At 44.8% G+C, this 23,029-nt stretch overlaps 2 protein-coding genes and 1 long non-coding RNA gene across 6 annotated transcripts in view; all 3 read left to right on the top strand.

The window, feature by feature from the left end:
- Nucleotides 1-552: 552 nt before the first annotated feature.
- On the top strand, nt 553-7,233 carry NSMCE1 (NSE1 homolog, SMC5-SMC6 complex component). Of its 3 annotated transcripts, XM_079320560.1 has the most exons (8): nt 553-707; nt 788-947; nt 2,724-2,845; nt 3,661-3,738; nt 4,385-4,531; nt 5,492-5,608; nt 6,431-6,551; nt 7,004-7,233. In XM_079320560.1, exons 2-8 carry the CDS (start codon nt 830-832, stop codon nt 7,093-7,095), a joined length of 795 nt encoding a protein of 264 aa, XP_079176686.1. In that variant the 5' UTR covers nt 553-707; nt 788-829; the 3' UTR covers nt 7,096-7,233. The 3 variants fall into 3 exon arrangements, with proteins under 3 accessions (XP_079176686.1, XP_079176685.1, XP_079176687.1); XM_079320559.1 differs by lacking the exon at nt 553-707 and having other exon boundaries at nt 734-947; XM_079320561.1 differs by lacking the exon at nt 553-707 and having other exon boundaries at nt 739-947; nt 7,016-7,233.
- A 7,352-nt stretch (nt 7,234-14,585) lies between these two features.
- Nucleotides 14,586-23,029, top strand: part of SCNN1B (sodium channel epithelial 1 subunit beta) — a 468,555-nt gene continuing 460,111 nt past the window's right edge. For both annotated transcript variants that reach the window (XM_079320545.1, XM_079320544.1), the window contains exon 1: nt 14,586-14,804. In XM_079320545.1, the coding sequence (XP_079176671.1) occupies nt 14,732-14,804 (73 nt within the window). In that variant the 5' untranslated portion in view covers nt 14,586-14,731. The remainder of the gene's footprint in view (nt 14,805-23,029) is intronic.
- On the top strand, nt 15,891-16,268 carry LOC306809451. Its single transcript, XR_013776231.1, has 2 exons — nt 15,891-16,011; nt 16,119-16,268. It is a non-coding gene; the product is annotated as an uncharacterized lncRNA (long non-coding RNA).

Below are 23,029 nucleotides of genomic sequence, written 5' to 3' on the forward strand. Positions count from 1 at the left end.
CCGGAAGCGCGCGGTCGGTCGCTCGGTCGGTCGGTCGGTGCAGTGCTCGGGAGTTTCCTGAGCTCTTTTAATCGCTTCGGGCGCTCCAGCCGTAGAGGATTGTTTTCTGTCCGGTCACCCACTGTGACTGGCCCTGCTCAGGGCAGGGAGCAGCAGCTGCACGTCACAGGATGCGTTTGTCACCCAGCTGCTGTTTTCGGGTCCGGGCCCGGCGGTGTCGCAGGTTCCGCGGGTGCGGTTAGTGAAGTTTTGGTAGCGGTTGGGGGACGTTGGGCGCTCCGAGATCCCGCTCGTTCCCCGTGGAACCGGGCCGGTTTGCTCAGCAGCACTCGGTGCAGCTCTGAGAAAGCCACCCCGGCCAGGGAAGGTCAGTGTCGCAGTTTAGGGGCGCAGTGACCAGCAGGAATGCCTGAAGACCCCCGGGAGCCCCGTCCGCACTGGGCGCACATGCAGCGCTGCTGTGAGCGTCCCCTGCGCCAGAGGCATTCCCTGTGTGTCCAGTGCTGCAGTAAAGTATTGCTTTTATTGGTGTCAAGAAGCAGTTTTAGTCTCGATTTTGGGTGACAACAGCACAATGCCTACATTGTTCTTTTCTGTAGCTAAAACTAGTTGAACTTTACCTCTTGCACCCTTCCAGAACCTCAGAGCTGGTCACTCCTGCATTCTGAGGGCTACCTTGAGATCTGCTTTTTTTGCCCTCGTTCAGTGTAATAGACTTTAATAGAAATCTTGTGTACATTTGGACTGTTGTATTCTTAATTTTCATGAACATATGCATTATTTCCAGCTTAAACCTCGTGCAGCACTTGAAGCCTGGTGAAACACTGTGATGGCAGCTCGGATGACCGAATCTCATCGACGGTTCCTGCAGATTCTGATGTCTAATGGGATAACAGAAGGATCGGAGGCCAGGAAATTACATCAGCACTGCTGTGAAGTTGATAAAGGTGTGTCTGTCTTGGTGATGAAAGAACTAGGTGTTTTTCTGGGTGCAGCTTACAAATAATTTGATTTCTGGAGGGCATGCACCAGCTAAAAAAGTTAAAAGACTGTAAAGATATGAATGTTCTCTCTCTTTCCTGAAACATAAAATAATACAGCAATGAGTAAACTAACTTCTAATCAGGCCAGATTTGTATATAATACTTTTTATTTTATCAGGGTTGTTATTTATAGATTATACATATAAATGATTTTTTAAAAGTATTTTTTGACACTGGAAGTACTTCACTATAGCGAATGCTTTTAAGTAAATGCACTTCAGTTATTTCTCCCAGGTGCTGTGGGAGAAGTGACTGCTGCAAAAACATTTTGGTGAGGATGAGATGTGGTTTCCTGGCTAATTGGTGTGCTTTCTTCTCACCTCACCTGCCCTGTATTGTTCATTGCTCCTGCCAGGCTTAGGAGTGTCCCTGTGCCATGCCGCCACGCTACTCTTTCTGCAGGGACTCTTCTGGTTTTCTGTGAATTTGTACCTACCTATGCATAGATGTAAGGTCAGAATGAAGTGGGTTTTTTTACATGTCTTTCGAGTCAGGAACTGTAACCTGGCCTACTTCTTAGATGTGAAAATTGTGAAGCGCAACTTTTGGTCTTCTCCAGCCCGTTCATTTTTTATGGAGAATTTTTATCCCTTTTTTTGCCCACATAAGGTCTACTAGAACAGCCACTTATCTCATTAAAATGTTATAGCTGTTGTACAAAAATGTATCCTGTTATCTTTAATCTTTTATTGCCTCTGTCACTAAAACTCCTTGACTACTGTGTGCAGTGTTTCCTGCTGACAGGGGCCAAGCAGGTGGCAAAATGATAGTTAAATATTGTACGTACTCTGCAGTTTGTTGGCTTTGTTCACTGAAGGAATCTTGTATATCAGAATCAGGACTCCAGGCAGGAGCATCCTCTGAGTGCAGTTTGGCACTGTGCTGGACAGTGCCCTGGGGTTTGTGAGCAGGACCTTGGCCCAGCGCAGTTACACGAGCGAGGGACTCCTGTGAGTGACAACAGGAGTCATCTCCTGATAACTGGTTGCATTTTTGAGACATGAATAATTTATCTAAAATTATGAGCTGGTACATAGCTCTGGTTCTTAAACCACAGCCTGATGATGGCAACAGATGCACTGCCACTGACAAAATCTTGTTTTGAATGGATGTGAGAGTTGTGCTGGTGCTGTACACGTGACAACCATTGTATGCTCTTCCACAGAATGACTGCAAAATCCATCTTAATTATGTCTATGATAAAACTGCTGCTAGTATTTGCTTGATTTCTACAACACTAGAATTATAGGTTTTCTTATATATACCATTTTCTTATATACCATTAATTTGTGAAACGGAGCCTACAGGAACAAGAAATCCCTTGTGTATAAAGGAATTCAAGTCAGTGTATTTTTCTGTTGTGCATAATATTTTTCCCAGCCATGTTTTATTTTCAATTCAGCTTAGTTCAAGTCACTGTAATTACTGGATTAGTACCATGGGTTCCCTGCCACAAGGCAGAATGTCTGGAGTCTGTCAGCTGATTTTAAAGGAGCTGAGCATCTCTGAAGGCCACAAGACAGCAGAACAAAGAAATTATATGTCTGCTGAATAGAACGGTTTGAATTCATGTCTGAATTCTGCCTTACAGTTTTAGCACTTCTTCTTGGGAAATAATGTTTCACATAAAAAGATCTGCCTGATGAGTAGCTGTTTGTGTTTTTTCTCATTCCTTTTCAGTTTACTACGCACACGACAAACTGGACGATTTCATCAGCACCATTAACAGCCACCTGCAGCCTATGTTCATGCAGATCCGGAAGGGAATCTCGGAGGACAGTGGCAGAGTTCATTATGCTGTGGTAGGCACCTGCTGTGCTGTGTTTGTGTGGGGCTGGCAGTCAGTGGCTGCAGGAGGATGAGCTGTCACAGCCCAGGTGTGGCAATAGGACATGGCAGCAAGGATGACAGCAGTGTTGGAGTTACTTGGCATAGACATTGCTTAACTGCTGAAGTGAGATTCCTTTGCCACAGGAGACTTTCCTTCCTGAGACAGATTTTTTAACTAGGAAACAGAGAGAAGTGTCCAGCATCAGTTTTCTTTTTCTCCCACTCAAAAATCAGCCAAGCACAAAAGGGTTACTGAGGAGTGGCCTGTAAGTTGTTTCTCCAGATGATCTGCAATGTGCATGTCAGAGAAGGTGAATATTTCAGAAGACCATACAGGAGGTATTCTAACATTAGCTGCTGCTTTTAGCCTTTCCTTTTGCCAGCTAAGTTGAGCTAATTATTGTAAGTAGTAGCATGTGCAGTAAGAGTAGAAAACATGGGCAGCTGGTTTTGGCAGTGAAAAAAAGGTGACTGAGAACATAGTTCCTGCTGCTGTCCAGCACCAGACCTGTGGAGCACCTGTGATGTGTCAGCTCTGCTGCAGCATTCTGTCTCAGTTCTGGGAGCTTGGGTTGTGCCATGGCTTTGTCTGGGCAGAGGCAGCTGTGGAGAATTCGTGGCTGGAAGATGAGGGGTTGTAAAGAAAGAACTTGAATAGATCAAGTGCCCCTCAAAGAACTAATATGTCTGTTAATTGTAAGATGAGTATTCTTAACCTCAGGGGAATTTTTACAGTTTCTGGTATGAAATTACATCAGCACTTTATATCAGTTTGGTTTTTTTGTAGGTGAATTTGGTGGAAACTGCAGTAACTAAAATGGCATCTGACTATACAGAACTTGAATTAGAATTGTTCAGAAAAATAGTAAGTATGTCAGTTATCACTTAATAAATCATAATTTGTGAAGTTATCATCTTAAAATGAATGAAAATGGAGATATGGTTGAGGAAGTAGTTGCCATTTTACCCAAGTTTATCTGAGATCAAATGGGGAGGGTGGGCAGGGCTCCCAGGGGTGAGGGACTCAACACGCCTACTTTTAGTTACACAAACAACTTTCTTCAGGGTTTTCAGTCATGATTGCTGAGTTTTTCACTGGCTTCAGTAGTTTTGTAATATACAGTTTTTAGTAACATACAAAATGAAATTGTTGCTTTGCATCTAAACATTCATCTGTGGTTATTGAGGTTTTTCCTCAAAAGATCTTTGACAAAGAGCAGATAAAAAGAAATGGGTCTGTCACCACTGAGTGTGTCCAGGGGTTCCTGAACCCCTTCATTTAGGGGTTCATTTAGGCAGCACATATACTTCTATTTTCTTGGCAAAGACCCAAACTGTGAAGGGGACAATGATTGTTTCAGCTTTTGGCCTTTGTTTTACAGTTCTGGTTCAAGCCATATACATGGCTCGCACACATGGATGCTAAAATAAAAATTTGCATTAGCACATTACTGTGAGGTGTGTTTGCTAATTGCAGTGTTTCTCATACTTGGTAATGTTTCTTCCTGTAGATGGACCTAATAATTCTATCAGAAAATGGCTTTGCCTTATCTACAGATATTTTAAATTTGGTTGACCAACTTAAGACAAAGAAAATGAAGAAAAAGGAAGCAGAACAAGTGCTGAAAGTTTTTTTGGAGGATAAGTGGCTCTCTGAGGTAATGGCATTCAAGTGTTTGTAGTTCAGTGGGTCCAGCTACCACCTTTTGCAGAAGTGGTAGCTGAGACTGGAGCTCTGCTTGCATGAATGATGGCAAAAAGGTCTTATGGGGCCTGTGCTTCTTGCTGCTCCAGTGATTTTTGCAGAAAAGGAAAAAGTCCTTGGGTAGGTCTGTACAGGACCATGTGGTCTCAGCTTCTTGTACCGAGCCAGGTGAGTTTGTGTGTCCAGTCTTGGCCAGTGGCACACAGACACCCTTTTTACACAAAAGCACAGCATCCTTCAGCCTGGAACAAGGGCTGGGGAAAGCTCTTCAGAGTCATCAGTGCTGTTTGCTGCATTTAGAATTTCCTGAAAAGGAGCAAGATATGTTGAAAACTCCTGTACCAGAAATATGTGGGCCATTGGGCACATGGTTACACTTGTTTTATTTTGTGAGGGAGCAGTGGAGATGAGCTCACCATGTGGACCATGGTGCACTGATCATGTGGACACTGCAGTTGCTTGCCAGGTGAGACCTTAATCCCTTTTCTGCTGGAGTCATTGCATCACAGATCTCCAACCTGCTGCCACACAGTTACTTACATCTTAAGTTGATTTTGCAAATATTTCCAAAGATTGATCAAGCAGGAAATGCCTAGATTGTGTTGAAAGCTGGGAGAATTTCCTCTTACATACCAATGGAGGATCCCAAAACAGCATGCCTTTGTAAAGGAGTGCATGCTTGCTCATCTATGATTTCCAAGGACAAGATCTCTGTTGAAGGTGTTGTGGGGTTTTTATTCTGCTCCTCTAAACAAAGGAGTTCTGCTATTTCAAAAGTGTTCTGGCATTGCATTGTACCACATGTTGGTTTCATGACTGTAGAAAAAACTGGCTTGTCAACAGGTGGTTGGCAAAGTCAAAAAAGATAAAAGAAATTAAAAGAAATTCCTCATCTCAACACTTGTTTTCTTAGAAAAATGGAGAATATACTCTGCATACCCGTTGCATCATTGAGATGGAACAGTACATTCTCAGCAACTACCAGGATGTGGCAAGGAAGTGTTTCATCTGTCACAGCCTGGCCATCCAGGTAACATGTTTTATCACCTCAGCTGATGGACTTGCATGGTCACAGCTGAGGTTTGTGATGCTTTCCCTTGGGTATAATCTTGGTCTTGTAATCTGGTTATCATGCATTTTGTAAAAAGAACTCCTTTTTGGTTTTGTAATTTTAGGTGTTTTATCTTCTGTCTTAGAAATAAAATTGTGTTGGAGCAGTATCTCCAAGTGTAAAATTGGAAAAGTGCACTCCTGTCTGGCTTTCCAAAGCAGCATGTCAGAGATAACTCCTGATGCTGGGAGAGGTTTAGCAGTGTCCTCGTTGGGCCTGGCTGGTGGATGTCATTGTGTGACACATTCATTCTTGGTCCTGGGACTTGGATTCAGGAATTGCTTGTGTTTGGCCCTCAGAAGGAACATGCTTTGTAGAGAATGCTGAAGCACATGTTTGATAGCTGGGACCTTACCCCTTCCATCTTGCTTAAGCAGTTACAGCCTGGATTCCTATTCCAAAACTGCTAAATTTTCTTGTTCTGTGAGCCTGCATCTTCTGATCTGCCCAACTAACATGCTTCCGTGTTACTTTTTCCATCCCAATTAGTCTCCTTTATTGCACTAAAATTACTGTTTTTCAAGCTAAATTTTGTCCGTATAGGGAAATAGTATTTCCTAATTTACAGAAAAATACCTCCTTTTATCATTTACCAGGTTTGACTGTTTAGTCAATCACACTTATTGTGGGAACCATTCTTTGGAACAAAGTGTTGCATATCTGCTGCTCTTTGTAACAACTTTCTCTTAAATTGAAGGACAGTTCAGAAAGACTTTATGAATCAACATTCCTTGATTTCAGAGCCAAGTATGTGAATCCTGTGGAATTGTAATGCATTTACCTTGTGTCAGAAAGTACTTCAGAGGCCAGACTGAACCCCGCTGTCCCAAGTGTAATGAATTCTGGTCTTGTGACACCCCAGGTACCAAGCAATGTATTTTTTAAAAAAAGTTGAATGTAATAATACTAGGAAATGGGCTGTGATATTCAGTGGCATTGTCTGTATTATTTATAACTGTGAACATCAGCTATTTCTGACTTACTTTAGTGTGTTTCAGACACTAAACCACACACAGGCATTGAGCCCCCACAGCACCCAAACAGTGCCACAGGGGCATAGCCAACCATGTGCATATTTTTTATAATTATCTTTAGAAGGTGGGGCAGAAGGGGGAAGGAATAGAGACACACACAACCCCTGACACTAAAACTTCTGGAAATACCAAGCTTCTAAGAATCTCTCTGGAATTCCTCCATTTGTCCAGGAAAATTGAACATTGTGAACAGCAACAGAGGAATATACAAAGCATTTTAGAAAAGGAGGTGATACAATATTATCATTTTTTTGTGTGTTGTCCATTAACCTTCCTTTAGTTTTCTTTACAGGTGTCAGTCGGATGGGCTCCCAGGCTCAGCACAGAGCTCCACTCTTGGCCCTAGATGATGCCAGTAAAACTTGTCAGTGACATGTTTGCCCCCACTCTGGCAGAACAGCCAGACTGCATTGTATTCATTATTGTATTATTGTAACAGTGCTCAGTGCACTCATTTTGTAAAGTTCTAAGAATCTTACAATAAAAGTAACATTTCTGTTCCTGTTCCCAGTAATACCGGCCCAGCTTTCTTGGAGGCTGTTTTGTGCTTGTAATTCTCCACATTCTTGGGTTGGGACTCTCAGTGCATGTTTGGGGATGAAAGATGCAAATGTTTTAGTTGGTCCTGCAAACTGATATATGCAGCTGAACTCTTGAAAGAAGCCTTTCTCAGCAAGTGCTTCCAGTTTGTACAGGGACAGTACAAATTCAGATGCACAATGGAAATGACAGCTGCTGTAGCACATCAAGCAGGGGAAAAATCAGTGCAGTATGTGCAAGACAGCTGGCTGAGTCTGTGACCTATGGCTGGAGTTGGAACACACTTCTTTAGATGCAGAAGAATTTGTCTTGATGTAAGGCCATGTCACGAGCAGTTGTGCTGTGTAATCCTTCAGTATTGCCACAGAAGGATTGAGAAGCAGTAGGACTGGACTTAGGGCAGTGTTAGCTTGTGTCTGCAAAGTGCTGAAGAAATTACCATATCTTATCCTGCCCCCACTTCCATCCCCATCAGGGGTAGGCTGAGCTGGTACAGAATAACCTCTGGGTCTGGGCCATGCTCCTCCTGGCTAAGTTAACCCTATCCTGGCCAGAACCAGCACATGAAGAACTTCTTCCATGCAGGAGACTAGTGCCTTGCTTGGTGTTAGCTTCATTTTTTAATGGATTGAACGTTTAATCATCTCTCTAGCTAACTCCAGGGCTTAGTGTTACTAAATTCAAGTAGAAAATAACACTGAGCTGGTTTTTCAGGCAGAGCCCTGGCAGTGCCCATAAATAGGCTGTTCCTGAGGGATGCACGCACAGGACAATAACTGTGTCACAGACTGGGCTCTTTAGGAGTTATTAGAAACATTCACAAAAATGAAGTGGCTACAGCATCATCTTTCTGCTTACCCATTGTGACTACTTCTCCACGCTTTAGCAAAAGTTTGGTTTTGCTCCTCTAACCTCTCCTGAGAGATGCTACTTCCCTGATTTTTAATTTAATTTCAGTGCTGCTGACTACATTTCAGAGCTATGACCACCAGAAACTAACAGAGAAGCTGAGCTCAAGTGATCGCACGTAGTGCCAGTATTTAACTGGAATAAACAGAATCTGTCCAGGCAACAGAATGCAGGACTGAAATGCAGCCTTTGTGAAATTTGGAAACTTGACCAAGTCTGGATCTTCCACATCAACCTAAAAACCAAAAAAATCATCAGAAGAATGTCTTTACTCAAATATTATTTGATAACATAACATGACTGATATTAAAATTTCAGGCAACTATTTACCTGACTAGTGTTGTGAAGAATTTGGCTTTCATAGGGGTACAGGTTTTCTGAATCTTGTGGTGAATAGAGACGGATATACTTTCTTCCAAATACCTGTATATAATAAAAGAAATGTTTTCCATTGGTTAATTGGTTTCCAGTATTAACTGGCACATTACTGGAAGCTGTGGGCCATAGCTGGCATTTTACAGTAAAATACACCTGATTACAAGGAACATAATTATCTTTGTTAGTAATAGACACTGCTATAATGAAAAGTTAAATCAAGCTATTGGAATTCAAGTACCTATTCCCTTGGAGCAGGTAAGAATTTGAAATACCTTTGGGGAGAAAATACCTTTAACCAGATTGCTTTCAATTCAAAGTTGAAGGCACCGATTTATACATCACTATTTGGGCTCTACTTAGCTGCAAATAAGAACTGAGAATAAGGAGGCTGAAGCTTCATTACAATTCACATCAACAGGCACAGGTATTTGCACAGTGAGTGCTAAGCTTCCATATAGCCCTCAAACTCTTATTTCTGTGTCATCATTAAACCATTTCTTTCCTGGAGTGCTGAAATGAGAATTTGTAAGGTGAGTGGCTGGATTCCCTGAATGCTGCATGAACTCCAAGTTTTTGGTGCCAAGATGTGGCAGCATGAACAAGCCAAAGCTCACTCCTCCCTGACATCAGTGGACCAGAAGGTTTAGGATGAAGATTCATGCTGCTTGTGCCAGCATTCCAGACCACTGTGAGTGCTAGGTATGACTGTACCTGCTGGGAACTGTCCTGTTATGGGTACTCTGACTAATCCCAGCACCCATCCACTCCTAACCAATCTGCTTTTCCTCTATCTTAACACTCCTTCAGAGAGAACAGGATTATAACAGAACAGCATTTCCTGGAATCTTAACAACACCAAAGCTGTCATACTGGCTACTTAGAGTTTGTTGCTTCAAGGACAGCATGTAAATGTATTCTACAGAGTGGACAAGTACCAAGTACTCCTGCCCTGTCCTACTCTTCTCTATCACTGATTAAACTGCTAGAGCACTGATCTATATAACTCTGGCTGTCCATGTGTTTTTAGGATGCCTTCCATACCCCAAAGAGATTAAAAATATTAATTAGCTCACAAAAGAACCGAGTATTACATGGTATTTTTGGTAATGTATGGAAGTAACAAAAATGTTGGTTATTGGTTCAACAGCATGTTCTCTGAATGCTTGAATTTTTTTTGGGATTGACATCAGCTGTTAACAGCTCCTTCCTTCACTTGCCTCACTGGATTAAGACCTTGTATATTATAAGACTGTGGGCACCAGTTCATGGGCAACAGCCTGCATCTCCAGAGACTGCTTTTCTCATTAATGGAAAAACTATGATCTCAGCATCAGCCACCAGCCTGGATAATTTCCCTTTGTTACTTGTGCCTTCCTGTACTCCACAGCCACAGTTTAAATGGCATCACAAAGTAGGGCAATTTGAATTGAAAGCTGTCAGACCACCAGCTGTTCAAATTACAAAGACTCTCACAGCACTGGCAGATAATCTCCCATTTTTCAGCCAGAAGAAAACAAGTTGTGAGTTTGTAAAGGAAGTGTATTTTCCCAGTCCAACAACTCCTAGAAATTTTTCTTCCACCAAGAAAAATTCCCCTCAAGCTTTACATAGCATGAACAGGACAGTACTTCACTTTGAGAATGCAGCTGTATGTGTGTGCTGAGCAGGCAGCACACAAGAGAAATACAATCCATGCAGAGTTGCACAGCAGTTTTAAAAAGCCATTCTAGGAAGGCCTGAGTTAAGCTTCAGTTTCAAGTGAAAACACGGGTTAGCAAGATGCAATCGGGACAGAGAAACTAAGTTTCAATTGCTTAATAACCATCAGTAGAAAACAAGGTCACAATCCTGCTGGAGAAGTGTGAAAGTGTAAGTCTGTTTTTTTTTTAATAGTCTGATGGGACAGCAATCTCCTTCAGTAAACAAAACACCTCTCAGTGTTCAAAGATTCACAGCAGTCAACTGCTTGGATCCAGAAGACACCCCTGGACCTGTTCAGTGCATACCACAAAAGGCCCCAATATTTTTTGAGTTATTCTGCACTAAAAGTCATCATCAAAAAGCCTACCCAAAGCAAGTTGGCAGAAGTGATGTCATAGTACAAGTTAAATTCCTATCTCACTGCATACATGAATATTTTACTGGGTAACCTGAAATGGACTAAAGTATGCACCTAGGTCCACCTCAAAACCTTGTTTTCCAGGCTTTGGCTGGGGTAGAATTAATTTTTTCCCAGTGGCTGGTATAGGACTATGTTGTGGATTTGTACTGAAGACAGGGTTGATAATGTAGAGATGTTTTTGTTATTGCTGAGCACAGTTCACACAGATCTGATGCCTTTTCTGCTCATCATACTGCCATGTTGGCAAGGAATTAGGGGGTGCCTGTGAGACTGGGAGGATACACAACCAGGACAGGTGACCCAAACTGACTGACCAAAGGATATTCCAGACTATATGACATTGGCTGGACTCAAACCACACACCAGAAAATGAAACTCCTTAGCACAACATGACAGGATCTAGATTCTTCCCAACTCTGTTAACAATTCCATGTGACCTTGAAAAATCTAGTTCTTGATTTCTATCATCTGTGAAACAAGGGTAAGTGATGGTTTTTCTCAATGGGCAACACTTGTAGTCTACAAGATTACATTCAGTATTAAGGTGCAGTAGTGCAGCTTAAATGCAACAGAAGAGCAAAACAGTATCTGCATGTTCTCTGTCCTCTGGTTGTTCCTCAAGTTGTCTGCTCCCCTTGTCTCTAATACATACCATAAACATTTTCTCTAAGTATTGCATAGAGTACACACCTGGGCTAAAAAATTTTGCTGGGGATCCTGATGAAGAGGTGAGATTGTTCCTCCTGGACCAAACCAAGCATTAATGGTGATGTCATCTTCTTCCCCTTCCCCCAAGCAGCAGTAGTCAGGGATACTGATGTCTTCTTTCAGTTCTGGGATCTATTTCCATAAAGAATCATTAAAAAGGGTATGTGCTGACTTGCCAAAATACATAAATCAGAGAACAGATGAGCAAGGTTGGACGCAAAGAAAAATGACTGGCTGATCCAGCAAGGGTAGGAGAAAAGTAGCTGACCTGTTAAGTATCTGCAGGAAATTTTCTCAAACTTTCTGTTCTAATGAGAAGACTCTGTTGGAAGGAGAAGTGGGGACAAAAAGGGGCTTCCTCATTCTTCAGAGACCCTTTGCTTTTGCAGAAACCAGAGACACCCACAAGAATAAGTATGTTTGCTCTTTTCATGGAAAAGGAGCAGCTGGTCTCTTCTATACTATGATTTCTTCTCTGTGACTTTCTATGTCTCCCACCAACCTAAGCTCTGCTAAACTGGAATGACATTTCAGATCATGCTAAACATATAAATGTTGAAGACTTTCCTGTCCAAATCTTCCCCTGACTTACAAAATGGGCTGTCCAGGTGCTACATTGTACTGAAACAGCACTAGGATTGAATGTCTTCATCCCAAAAAGGTTTTGTTTCTATGTCTTGCAGCCAAATGGAATAAGCCTCTCCCTCTGTTCCCTCAAATCATGCAAACAGAAACTTAAGAATTACTGTGAATTCTCCATATGTTCATTGGTCTAGTACAGTTAACATCCTCAGAGACAACTCAGGCTACAAAAGGAACACATGACTGTAGGAAAATAAAAACATTCACTCAGTTTTACCTGATCAAAAAGCTGGTGCTGGGCAAGGTATCCTACATTGTTCTGAAATGACAGCAGAGAAGGAAAAAACCACAGTAACATACAGGTAAGACAGTGAGTTAATTTACTTACAGGTGAATATAATTTACTTAGAGTAACATGCATTTCCAACATCCTATTCAGAGTACTGTATTTCAACAGTATAAGGGGTCTTCAGAAATAGCAACTTACAGCTCCATTGAAATTGTGAGAGTGTAGGTGTGTCTCCACAATCAACAAATCATCCAGTTTGAGTTACTGAAGGAAGCTGGACTCCCTACTGAGTCCTGACAGCTGACAACTGCACCTGTCTAGCCAGACCCTGCTGGCACACAGACCAGCTCTCCTTCATGCCCTGAAACTACTTCCATACTCTATTTGAGGGTGCACCACAGATCAGTTTGCTATGGCACACGGTTCTTCCCACCACAAGGCCAGGAGACGGAAATGAGGGCTTGGGATCCTCCTCTGGGAAAGCAAAAGGACACTCCAGATGCTAATCAAATCTGCATTTTCCTGCACGGCATGTAAATTTGAATCTGATCCTAAATCTCACTAAGCAGTTTAATGAGTAAGAGGAACAACACTGCTGGCTGAGGATCCTTTACTCTTAGATTCCACCAGTCAGGTTTTTGGTGTGTATGTATGTGTGTATGTATTAATCAGATTGCAGCTACTGTACATTTGAATATAGGTAAAACCTATTATTGCAATAATTATTCTTAGCTTCAGGTCTTGAAAATAAGTCAGACCTTTTAATTCAGAGCTGTGCTTACAGCACACCCCCTCCCTTGATCCCACCCCGAGTAGGTGTGTTGCAAGCAGAACTGCTGTCTGCAGCAGTCCCACGCTGCTGTTTGGGGATGGAGCAAAGGAGTGCAACAGACCTCGGCCATGATGTACTGGCTGATGAAGTCACTGACAGTCATGAGCTGCTGAGACCATTCCTCGTCTGTGTAGCGAGCTCCCAGCTCCACAGGGACTGTGCGGCACCCTGCCACTTGACAGAAATAGTCCACACTGAAACAAAGACAGCTCCATCACCTTCTGCACTGCTCTTACTAATCTGGAATGGAAGGCAATCAATACAAACCACTCTTGTTGGGTAATAAAATTGTATTACCCCGAGTTTCTACTGTCTAAACCCAACCAACCGGAAGAAAAAGGCAGAAGAATGCAAACAACAAGGAAATCTGCAAGCAGGTTTGTGTGTACCTAACCCCACAACTGTCCATTTTGTTTTGGTTTAGAAGCCTGTTTGCCTCAGTTGTTTCCTTCCAAACTAAGACTTAAACTGTTACTGTCTCCTGGCAAGGCATGGCCAATCTTTTTGCTGCCCGCTGCCACATTTGATAAAATGTTGTATTTTTTACTCAGTAATACTAGATCAACTCTCTGCCAGAGTCGATCTATACAGAAAATACCAATAATGGTATTATCAGTATAGATAACCTATCAGTCGATCTATACAGACAATGCCAATAATACCCATTCCAATTATAACCAGAGGGATTAGTTTGATGGGTGAAATACACCTCTTCATGGACAATTGTATTAATTAAACTAATTAATTAAGAGAATTTGATCTTTTTAAGTGTCTAAAGTTAACAGGTGCAGTACCTTCCGTCAAAAACTTCACAAGTGTGTCCATTTAATTTACCTTTAGTTGTTGAACTAAAGCAATTACTCAAACAAAGCATCAGTGTTTTACCCCCTTTTCTAGGGAATCACGACTTTCACCTTACAAATACCTGATGCTCAGTATTGCTCAGATTGCTCAGAAATGTGGGAACCATTGTGTGGATTAACCAGGCAGCACAATGCTGTTACTTACCCCTGCACAACGGTGTCTGAAACTCAACACTCAAACACAACACTGAACAAACATCAGTGCCTGGACTTATGTATGAAACAGTCAACCCCGCCTATTCACTGCTCTGAAATTCACCTACCGCTGCACTAATTGTCGCAAGCTCCAGGGGTAAACGCCGCTGACACGCGTGACACGGACCCACGGGAGCGAGCAGCCCAGCGGCGCTGCAGCGTGCAGCCCTCCGTGCAGGGGCTGGCAGGGGAGAGCCCAGCCCGCGAACAGCCAGAGGCCGCTCAAAGGGCCACCTCTGCTCCGAGACAGTCCAGCACCTGCCGTGCGATGCCCTGAACGCGAAAGAGCTCCCCTCATCTAGGAAGCAACTTCCACAGAGCAGCAGGACGGTGCTAGCAAAATGCACTGCCCACGGCCTCCATCCTCTGTAAAGGTCTCTGCTGCTACCTTTACCTGAACAGGAAAGAACCGACTTCTCACCTCCACTTCTTCATACACGGCCAGTGGTCCATGACGCCCTCCAGGATCACGGGCCGCTGGGGAATGAGGTAGTTGTCTCTGAAGTGCTGCAGCGAAGGGCAGCGAAGGCGCGGAACCGCCTGCTCCGGCGGCACGGCGGGGAGCGGCGGCTCCGGGCGGACCCTGCGCGATGGGGGCTGCCGCTGGGAGCCGGCAGGGCCCGCGGGGGGCCCGGGGCGCTGCGGGGGCCGGTGCGGGGGCAGGTGCGGCCGCAGGGCCCGCACCAGCCGCGCCAGCGCGTTGTCCTGCACGGCCGCGCCCATCAGCAGCCCCAGGTCGCAGAGGCGCACGGCCCGCGAGAGCGGGCGGCCCGCGGCCACCTCGGCCAGCGCCCCGAACAGGCAGCCGTAGGCGTACACCTGCCGCCAGCCCTTGCCGATCTCCCTCCACGGCCCCGCGTTCAGCTTCTCCCACGAGTAGTCGCGCAGGATGTCGCTGAGGCGCTCCAGCGCCGCCGCCGCCGCCGCCCCGGGCCGGCCCGCCGCGCCGTAGAGCAGCGCGCGGGCCCGCCGCAGCAGCGGCAGCACGCACTCCTCCACCTCGCCGCTCAGCGCTAAGGTCAGCCCGTCCTCGGAGCGGGGCAGCAGCGCCCGCACCTCGGCCCACAGCGCGGGGCCATCGATACTTCCCTCCGCGCCGCCGAGCGCCGCCATGACCCCCCTGAGCCGCGCTCCGCCAGGCGGCGCTGTCGGCACGGGCCGGGCGCGGGAAGCAGCGCCGGGAGGAGGCGGGGCCGGGGCCGGGAGGAGGCGGGGCCGGGAGGAGGCGGGGCCGGGAGGAGGCGGGGCCGGGAGGAGGCGGGGCCGGGAGGAGGCGGGGCCGGGGCTGGGGTCGGGACCGGGACCGGGATCGGGGCCGGGCTGAGGCGCAGCCTGGAATTTACACCCTCCTTTAGGGGAGGTTGGCAAGGAGATGGAGCCAGGCTCCTCTTGGTGTTGCCCAGCAATAGGAAGAGAGGCAGCAGGCAGAAACTCATGCATTAGAAGTTTCACCTGAGCATGAGGAAGAACTGATTCACGAGTGGGTGAGATGCAGTGAACAGATTGCCTGCAGAGTGTGGAGATCCGCCAGAGGGATCTGGACATGATCGTGTTCCGCGTGCTCGGGGTGATGCTGCTTGAGCAGGAGGTTGGAGCCCATGACCCGCCGGTGCCCCCTCCAGCCGGGACCTTTCTGGAATTCTGTGCCGGGGCAGGTGACCTGTTCCCTGGTTTGCAGGGCCTGGCAGGAGCCCTCCCGGCCACGGCAGCAGCTCAGTGCCCGTCAGTGCCAGGGGCAGGGATGGGATGGCACCAGTGCTCAGGCTGCTTTTGCTTCCAGGGCTGCTGGACTGGTACCTTCCAGGAGCAATGTATCCAATATACTCACTTAACATTGCCCCTGTGCCTCCCCACCCATGCAAAAATAAAGGTAAAAATAAATGAAAATTGAACCTAAGATGCCCTCTGGAGCTTGAATGGGAATATAAATTGATGACTGCCATGAAAGCCATAGCCGGTTCTTATTTTCCTTTACAGGAAATTATTGTCGCTTCTGCAAGAACAAAAGTGTGAACACATAAGATTTTAAAGATTTTGGATGCCTTTCTAGGTTGCTTTTTCCCTTCCTCTGAACTGGAGATGAATTATTCTGATTAAAATATGTACAGAGTTAATTATTAAACATAATTTTCCTCAGCTGAGCAAGGTCTTCCTGACTGAGAGTAACACAGCCATGTACTTTGATGGTATCTCAGAGTTGAGTGTAATTGTGCAGCGACAGGGTAATGATGGATATATCTCTATCAACCTGTTCCCTGAACTGTGTTTTTATCACTGCCATCTGCTCAGCCCAGAGTGGCAGCTGCCAGGTCTCACAAATAGTGCTGTCATGTACTTTCATGTAGAACAACATATTGTTGTAATTTCCCTGATATTACTAGATGAAATAACTTTAAGTGAGATAAGGTGACATTTCCATGGCACTTTGGAATGCCTCTCATTGCTTTGGGTATAGGACACACAGTGTTCTTTCTGGAGCAAGCTGTAACAGCACACTCATTCTACTTTCAGAAATCACTGGAAAATCCCTACTTTACAAAAACATCATTTAACATTCATCTGTGATATGTGTGTCAGTGCTGAGATGCAACTGAGACAGTCCAGTATTGCTTACACGTGTAGCCTTAGTAACCTTTGCTGAATGGAAATTATGTTAGTTAGACTATTTTAAAAATATTTTTCCTTATATCGACCTGAATCCTCTTCATATTTGCATATATATTCAGACAGCTCCTTCAACATTAAAGAAAATACAAAATCTTTACAACTCTCATGAATGAGTGTTTTAAGGGTGTTTAAAGAATCACCAGCAAAAGCATGTTTAGTATAAAAGTGGAAGCGTGAAAAAGTTTGTTGGGAAAGTTATGCTATTACTTGATTTAAGAACTAGAAAAAGCAAATAAAACTCTAAAATCAATCAATCTAAAACCAGAATCAACTCCAAAATTATCTGTGTGAAGGCTGGGGGTTGGAGGGGAGAAAGGGTAGGGGTAGAAAATGATAAGGATGAAAAGGAATAGGAAGACTGTCCTGCTGAGTCACAAGGTTCAGAATGGACCTCTCTGCTAAACTGAGCTGGGGCTTGACCAGCACTTATGGCCCAAAGCCTTAACAGTCTTAAATTTAACAATACTTAATTGATAGCTCAAGTTAAACATTTTAGCAAAGATTCATATGGAATTACTATAGCACAACAGTAACTACCAGGCTTAATTTACTTACAAATCTAAACTTCTTAAGAATTTAAGAGAGCAACATTTATAGTACATTTCATATAGCACATTCACATTTGCACACACAGAGACCTCAACACTGTGTACGTGGAATAGTGAACAATTGCCCCAAGTCAGTGCAGGATTCACAAGGGATGCCCTTGCATCTTCTCAGCAGGCAAAGGGCTGAGCCCAAGGCGTGGGGCATCAGCCCGGGATCCCCCGTCCCTCAGCAGGGCTTGTCTGGGTGCAGCGGGGCAGAATTCCCAGCCCCGCTCACAGGGTCCCTGGTGGCAGCTGCTGCGGCCGGGAGGGTGCAAGGGTCTCGCTTAGGACCCTGTTTGTAGGGTCACAGCAGGGTGGGCTTAAGTCACACTGAGTGCTCATCCTGGCTGCAATTCGTTGTCGGTGACTCCCTTTGAAATTTTGAACAACAAAAATGTTGTTCCACTCGAGTTGTTATTCAGGCAAGAAAAATAAGTTTCCAAGGCTGTTTGTTAAAAGCAGGAGCTCATTAGCAGCACCACTTCCTGGGAACAGACAGACACTGTTTCCTGGTAAGCTCAAGAGAAGCTTGGCACAGGTGCTGTTTGTCAAGGCCAAAGCCTAGCCAGTGTTCCTTGGATCACAGTGTGGCCCACGAAGGAATGGAGCAGATGCACTACCACAAGATAAAAACCTTTAAAACAATCTTTATTGCTGCAGGTGCAAAGAAAACTGCAATTGGGATACTTCTTCTTGCTAATGAGCATTAATGAGAAACAGCCTTTCTCAAAAGGTGGAAAACTCCATTGCGGTGAAGAAGGCAGAATATGAATTCCTGGTTCTTCTGTCGTTTTCCTTGTTCAAGTGCAGTGGGATATAAGTGCTGAGCAGCTGACTGGCAGCCTGCAGGTCTGAGGCACAGGGACAGCTGGCTGGTAGTCAGCCTGCTTGGAGCACTGCTGCAGGTAGAAGCCTTCCTGACAGGACTGTGGATGGAAGGGATGGCTTGGCTCCTTGGTGTTCTCCTGTGCCATCCAAACGGATGTGTAGCTTTGGCACTTCATTGCTAGTGAGGCAGAGACCCCTGGAATTGTGAACAGTGCTCTCCCAACAGCAGACAGAGGGCCAGGCCAAAGTCTCTGGGCATTCAACTGGTGTGGGACACTGGAAATGTAAGGCTTGCCATCATTCCAGTAGTGCATTCATTTCAAGAGCTAATGCAGGCTCCTGGCGTTGTACTGATCGTGAGCACACACGAGATTCCCTTTCTATGCTCAGGGCTGGCACATGTCATTGGCATTAGCCACACTTCATATACATTTATGTACCTAAGAGGAAGAATATATATATACATACATATAAATGCATTTGCCTTCCTCTCAAGATTTAAAAATCTCATTTGAAACTTGTGTTTGATTCATTCCATGGACTAGAGCTATAAATTCTGCATGAATTTGTTTTTTGCTCTAAGTATACACATTTATCTAAGTTCCTGCATTACATCCTTATCAATGAGCACACCACAATTGTTGGTTGCATTGTCTTTTGTTTCTGTGGATGTTTTTGAAAGATATTTTAAAGTCTTTGTTGGAGTTTGCATGTGCTTCAAAAATTAAATTTAGTCTGTGATTTTATTACCCTTTTTATTTAATTTATCTTAACTGTTGCTTTCAAGCTGTGAACCAGCTGTTGACTTTGAAAAAACATTGTTCAATTTGAAAGGAGCATTTTAAAGCTTAATGTAATGGCTGTAAGTAATCACTACAGCAATTATATTCTCTGGTGTTGTGCGTCACTATAGCAATATTGGAGGCTGTAAGAAAATGCAGGAAAGAAACCCATCAGGTTCACATGTCTCAGTTTTGTCTGCAATGCCCAGCATCTCTCTGTTCTGTGTCCCTGCCTGAATTGTCAGAAAAGCAGAACTCTGCTGTGGCTCGGTGTTTGCCCAGCAGGAATCAGGGGCATTGGCTGTGCCCTCCTTGGACTGGAGCTGGCTTTGCTTTTTCCCATGGTGGATATGCTGCTCTGCTGCCTCCTCCTGACGTCTTCCAAGACACTGTGTGGAATTTTGGGTTTGATTCAGCAATATACTAAACTTTCCCTAAATTTAATTTGTAGCACCATCCTTCAGAATATGTATCTGATGGCAGCAGGATCTGAGCCATGCAGTACAGTGACAATAACAGGAGGGGCAAGTGTGCAGGGAGAAGGGGCATCGTGAGCTTGGGATGAATGGGAGACCAGGCTTACTACTGAGCCACAACCACAGGTGTTTGGCTGCCATGGCTTTTAAGAAAGAATAGAATATGCATCTGGAAGTGGGTTTTGTGACAGCACTTGTAGTAGATGGTGTGTGTGGTGATGCAGCTGGGGATCCTCTGCTAACAGGTACCCATGCCTTGGCATGGCAACACCCAGCTGCAACGTGTGTTGCTGGAAAATAAAAAAATGAGGTTCTCAAAAGAACGAAGGCACAACTGTCTGTGTGTGCAGTGTGCATTTGTGGGACATCCCCAGCAAAAGGAGTTTCAGTGTAGTTTCCCATTTCTCCATCTGTGTGTAGTGCAGAGCAAAGAAAAGCTGCAGATCCAAGTGACTTCAGAGACCAACACGTTCCTTCTGGACACGTGGCAGAAGCTGGGCTGGTGATCACAGGGGTCACAAAGGGACAGAGATGGATCCTCACTCTGACAAGCCAATATGAGAATTACACTGTATCTTGTATGTGTACGTGTGTATAAATTAGACACTTCAAGGAAGTGACTTCTGGGACGGAGACAGACATGGAACAGCGTGTTCTGGAAAGTTAAAAGCTTAGCCAGCGTACCAAGGTGTTTCTTAATGTAGCAGAATGAAATTCCTTTGGGTGCAGCAAATGAGACACATAAAGTGTAATGCCCTGTGAAATCATAAAAAGCCATTTTCAACAGATGGAAAAAGCAAATTTAATACAAAACCAAAATTGATAGACTCTGATAATCCAAGTACCAGCTTACACTTTACAGTATCCATTACTGGCTGTGAAATGTATTTTGGTTGTTAAATGCACTTGCTAGTTTGTCACTATATAGGATTTAAAATTATGAATCCTATATTCTGCTGTTTTCTTCACTACGAGAAGCTAAACAAACTCTGTGACAAAAGGCTCCCAAGTCCCATGTGCTGTTTCTCTCCTGTCTGCTGCACCTGTGTGCTGTCCTCATTGTGGAGTGAACCCCTGGCCCTGGAGCTGGTTTTAGGAGTCCCTGTGGTAGGGATGTCAGGAGGCACAAGGGGACACGTGTGAAGAGCTTTAGGCTGGCACCCTGGAACCAAGGAGCTTTCCTGTGCCCTCAGAAGAACAATATCATAATGCCAGTGGGATGGGAGGGCTCACCTTTCCCCACCACCTCTGATTGTCCTGCTGTGTCCACAGAGCAGTGGGGCACCTCTCCCAGCTGTCCTGTGCCAGGAGTGACTGACCTGACATAATCCAGTGTGGACAACTAGGAAGTGATGATCAGAAGGAAGAATAATTCTAATTTCGTGTAGACAATCAGAAGTGCAGAGGTGATTGCTAAGTAATGAATGAGACCTGGCATAGTAATAAGTACATGGAAAAGCTGGCATAGCACTGAGTCATAAGGGTAAATAACATGTTAGGAGCTCTTAGAGAAGCAACAAAACACGTAACAGGATTATGTTCTTACCTAAATTCCCAGTGTTGTGCACCTTGAATATCTGTGCAGTGCTGTTCCCCCATTTCAGAAAGCAAAGAATTGAACTAGAAAATGTTAGCCAAGACAGACAATAATAATAAAAGATCTAGAATGGCTTCTTTATGAGGAGAGATTTGCCTCAGATAAGAGACAATTAAATGGAATATATGTGTATAAAATCATGTGGAATGGGAAGGATGAGGAAGAAATGATTGTTCACTGTCTCTGCTGATGAAGGGCCTGGAGGTGGAGGGAAGAACATGAAAATACATGAGTCAAACTCAAAGAAAAAATCAAAAGGGAGGTGCTTTTTCACACTTTGCATACTGAAACTGTGGAACTCGTGTCAGGATGTTGTAGGTGTTAAAAGTTTTAAAAAATTAAAGCAAAAAATATGGAATTGAAATCCATCTGTAAATATTAAACACCAAACACCACCATATTCTGTCTTAGGAAGTTTTCAACTATGTGTGCATCACTGGAGATTGGGAACATGCTGCTATATGCTTTTCTATTTCTTACCTTTTTGCTAGACATCTTCTTTTGTCCTCCAGAAGCAGGATATTGAGCTGAGCAGACATTCGATTTAAAGCCGTGAGGCTACGCTTACACGTCTGTGTTATCCTCAACTTGAAGCATTCCAGGGAAGAAGCAATGTATGATGCAGATTCACACTTAGGGCCGGTATTTTTTACTGTTGCTTTATTTACCTCCAAAATTTTCCTCTGGCTCATCAGGGGTAACTGCAGCCCTGGGTTGTGATGTGTTTAATTCTTGCAGTGAAAGTTGTACTGCCAGCAGTGGCAGTCAGGTCTAAATTTGGGAGAGAAGTGCTGTGTTGCATGGATGTCACAGACAGGCAGGCAAAGCCCTGATCCAGTGGTGTTTAGGTCATTGATTGGCTGGGGTAAAGGAAGAAAGGGGAAGAAGAGGTTGAGCCAGCACCTAGGATCCCTTCAGAGCTCTCTGTGGATGGTCCCTTGAGGCCCTGGGAGTGTTTATGAGACTGCTGTGCATGGATGGTGATTGAAGACCATGCATTCAATACCTGCGGAAGGGGCTGGCAGCCTGCTAGCGTGGAGAAACCCAGGTGCTCAGGGGGCTGTGGGTAGATGGGAATTTGTACTGGGTTAAGCAGACACTCACTCCAGTCTCCACTTTGCACACTTGGTTGTTCACTGTGCAGCACAAAAGTCCTGAGGGAGAGTTCAGGGCTGCCTCACTGCACGACTGTGTTACTGTCAGGATGGAGCCAGCTCCCCCAGCTTTTCCTCTGCAGGAAGCTTTCCATTTACATGCCACAGAAATAACTCCTGTGGATTTAATTAATCACAGTTTACATGTTAATAACCCTTTTTTATGGGTAAATAATGTGTGTCCCCTGCTGGAGTGGGGGTTTCAACATTTGATTATTACATAATCTTCTTCCCATTAATGATCAGAGTGAGACCAGAGGAAACTAACACTAGTGGGAATAATAGCAGCTTCCTTGTGTTTGGGGCACGGGCTTGTCTCCTTAATGCTCCTTCAGCTGCCTGTATGGTTAAGGGGAATGCAGATTTTCTTGGTGCTGCCAAGCAAGCGTCACAGAATTTTTGGTTAGCACCTTGGTGCTGTGCAGAGGTGCTGGGATAGGTCTTACACACAAGGATCTTTATTGCAGAGAAGTTCTGTGCCAACAAGGCTGCTCAGCCCCTGGTACCTGCCTGAGTCCCTCCCCTGCATGGGAGGGTGCCTGGCCATGCTGGGTCACAAGACTTTGGTCTTCCTCCTGTCAGGCAGGCTCAGTGCAGGTCTGGGCAGTCACAAATGCCTCATTTCCTTGTGATAGTGTGAGTAGTGTCATTGCCACCAGTATTTTTGTCAGAGGAAGGTGGAGAGGCTTGCCAGGCTGCAGGGTGTGTGTGCAGCAGTGCAGTCGGGGCTGCAGGTGAGCTCCCGTGTGGGAGCAGCCCCTTCTCTGAGCAGGAGCATCAACGGGGTGTGCAGG

The sequence above is a fragment of the Erithacus rubecula genome (genome assembly GCF_903797595.1).
Source record: "Erithacus rubecula genome assembly, chromosome: 17".
Classification (NCBI taxonomy): domain Eukaryota; kingdom Metazoa; phylum Chordata; class Aves; order Passeriformes; family Muscicapidae; genus Erithacus; species Erithacus rubecula.

Excerpts from the sequence above, each read along its gene's own strand:
- NSMCE1 (XM_079320560.1), top strand. The coding sequence starts at position 830 with ATGGCAGCTCGGATGACCGAATCTCATCGACGGTTCCTGCAGATTCTG. Across the intron at positions 3,739-4,384 it reads TAGAATTGTTCAGAAAAATA|ATGGACCTAATAATTCTATC; the intron begins GTAAGTATGTCA and ends TTCTTCCTGTAG. Across the intron at positions 5,609-6,430 it reads GTCACAGCCTGGCCATCCAG|AGCCAAGTATGTGAATCCTG; the intron begins GTAACATGTTTT and ends CCTTGATTTCAG.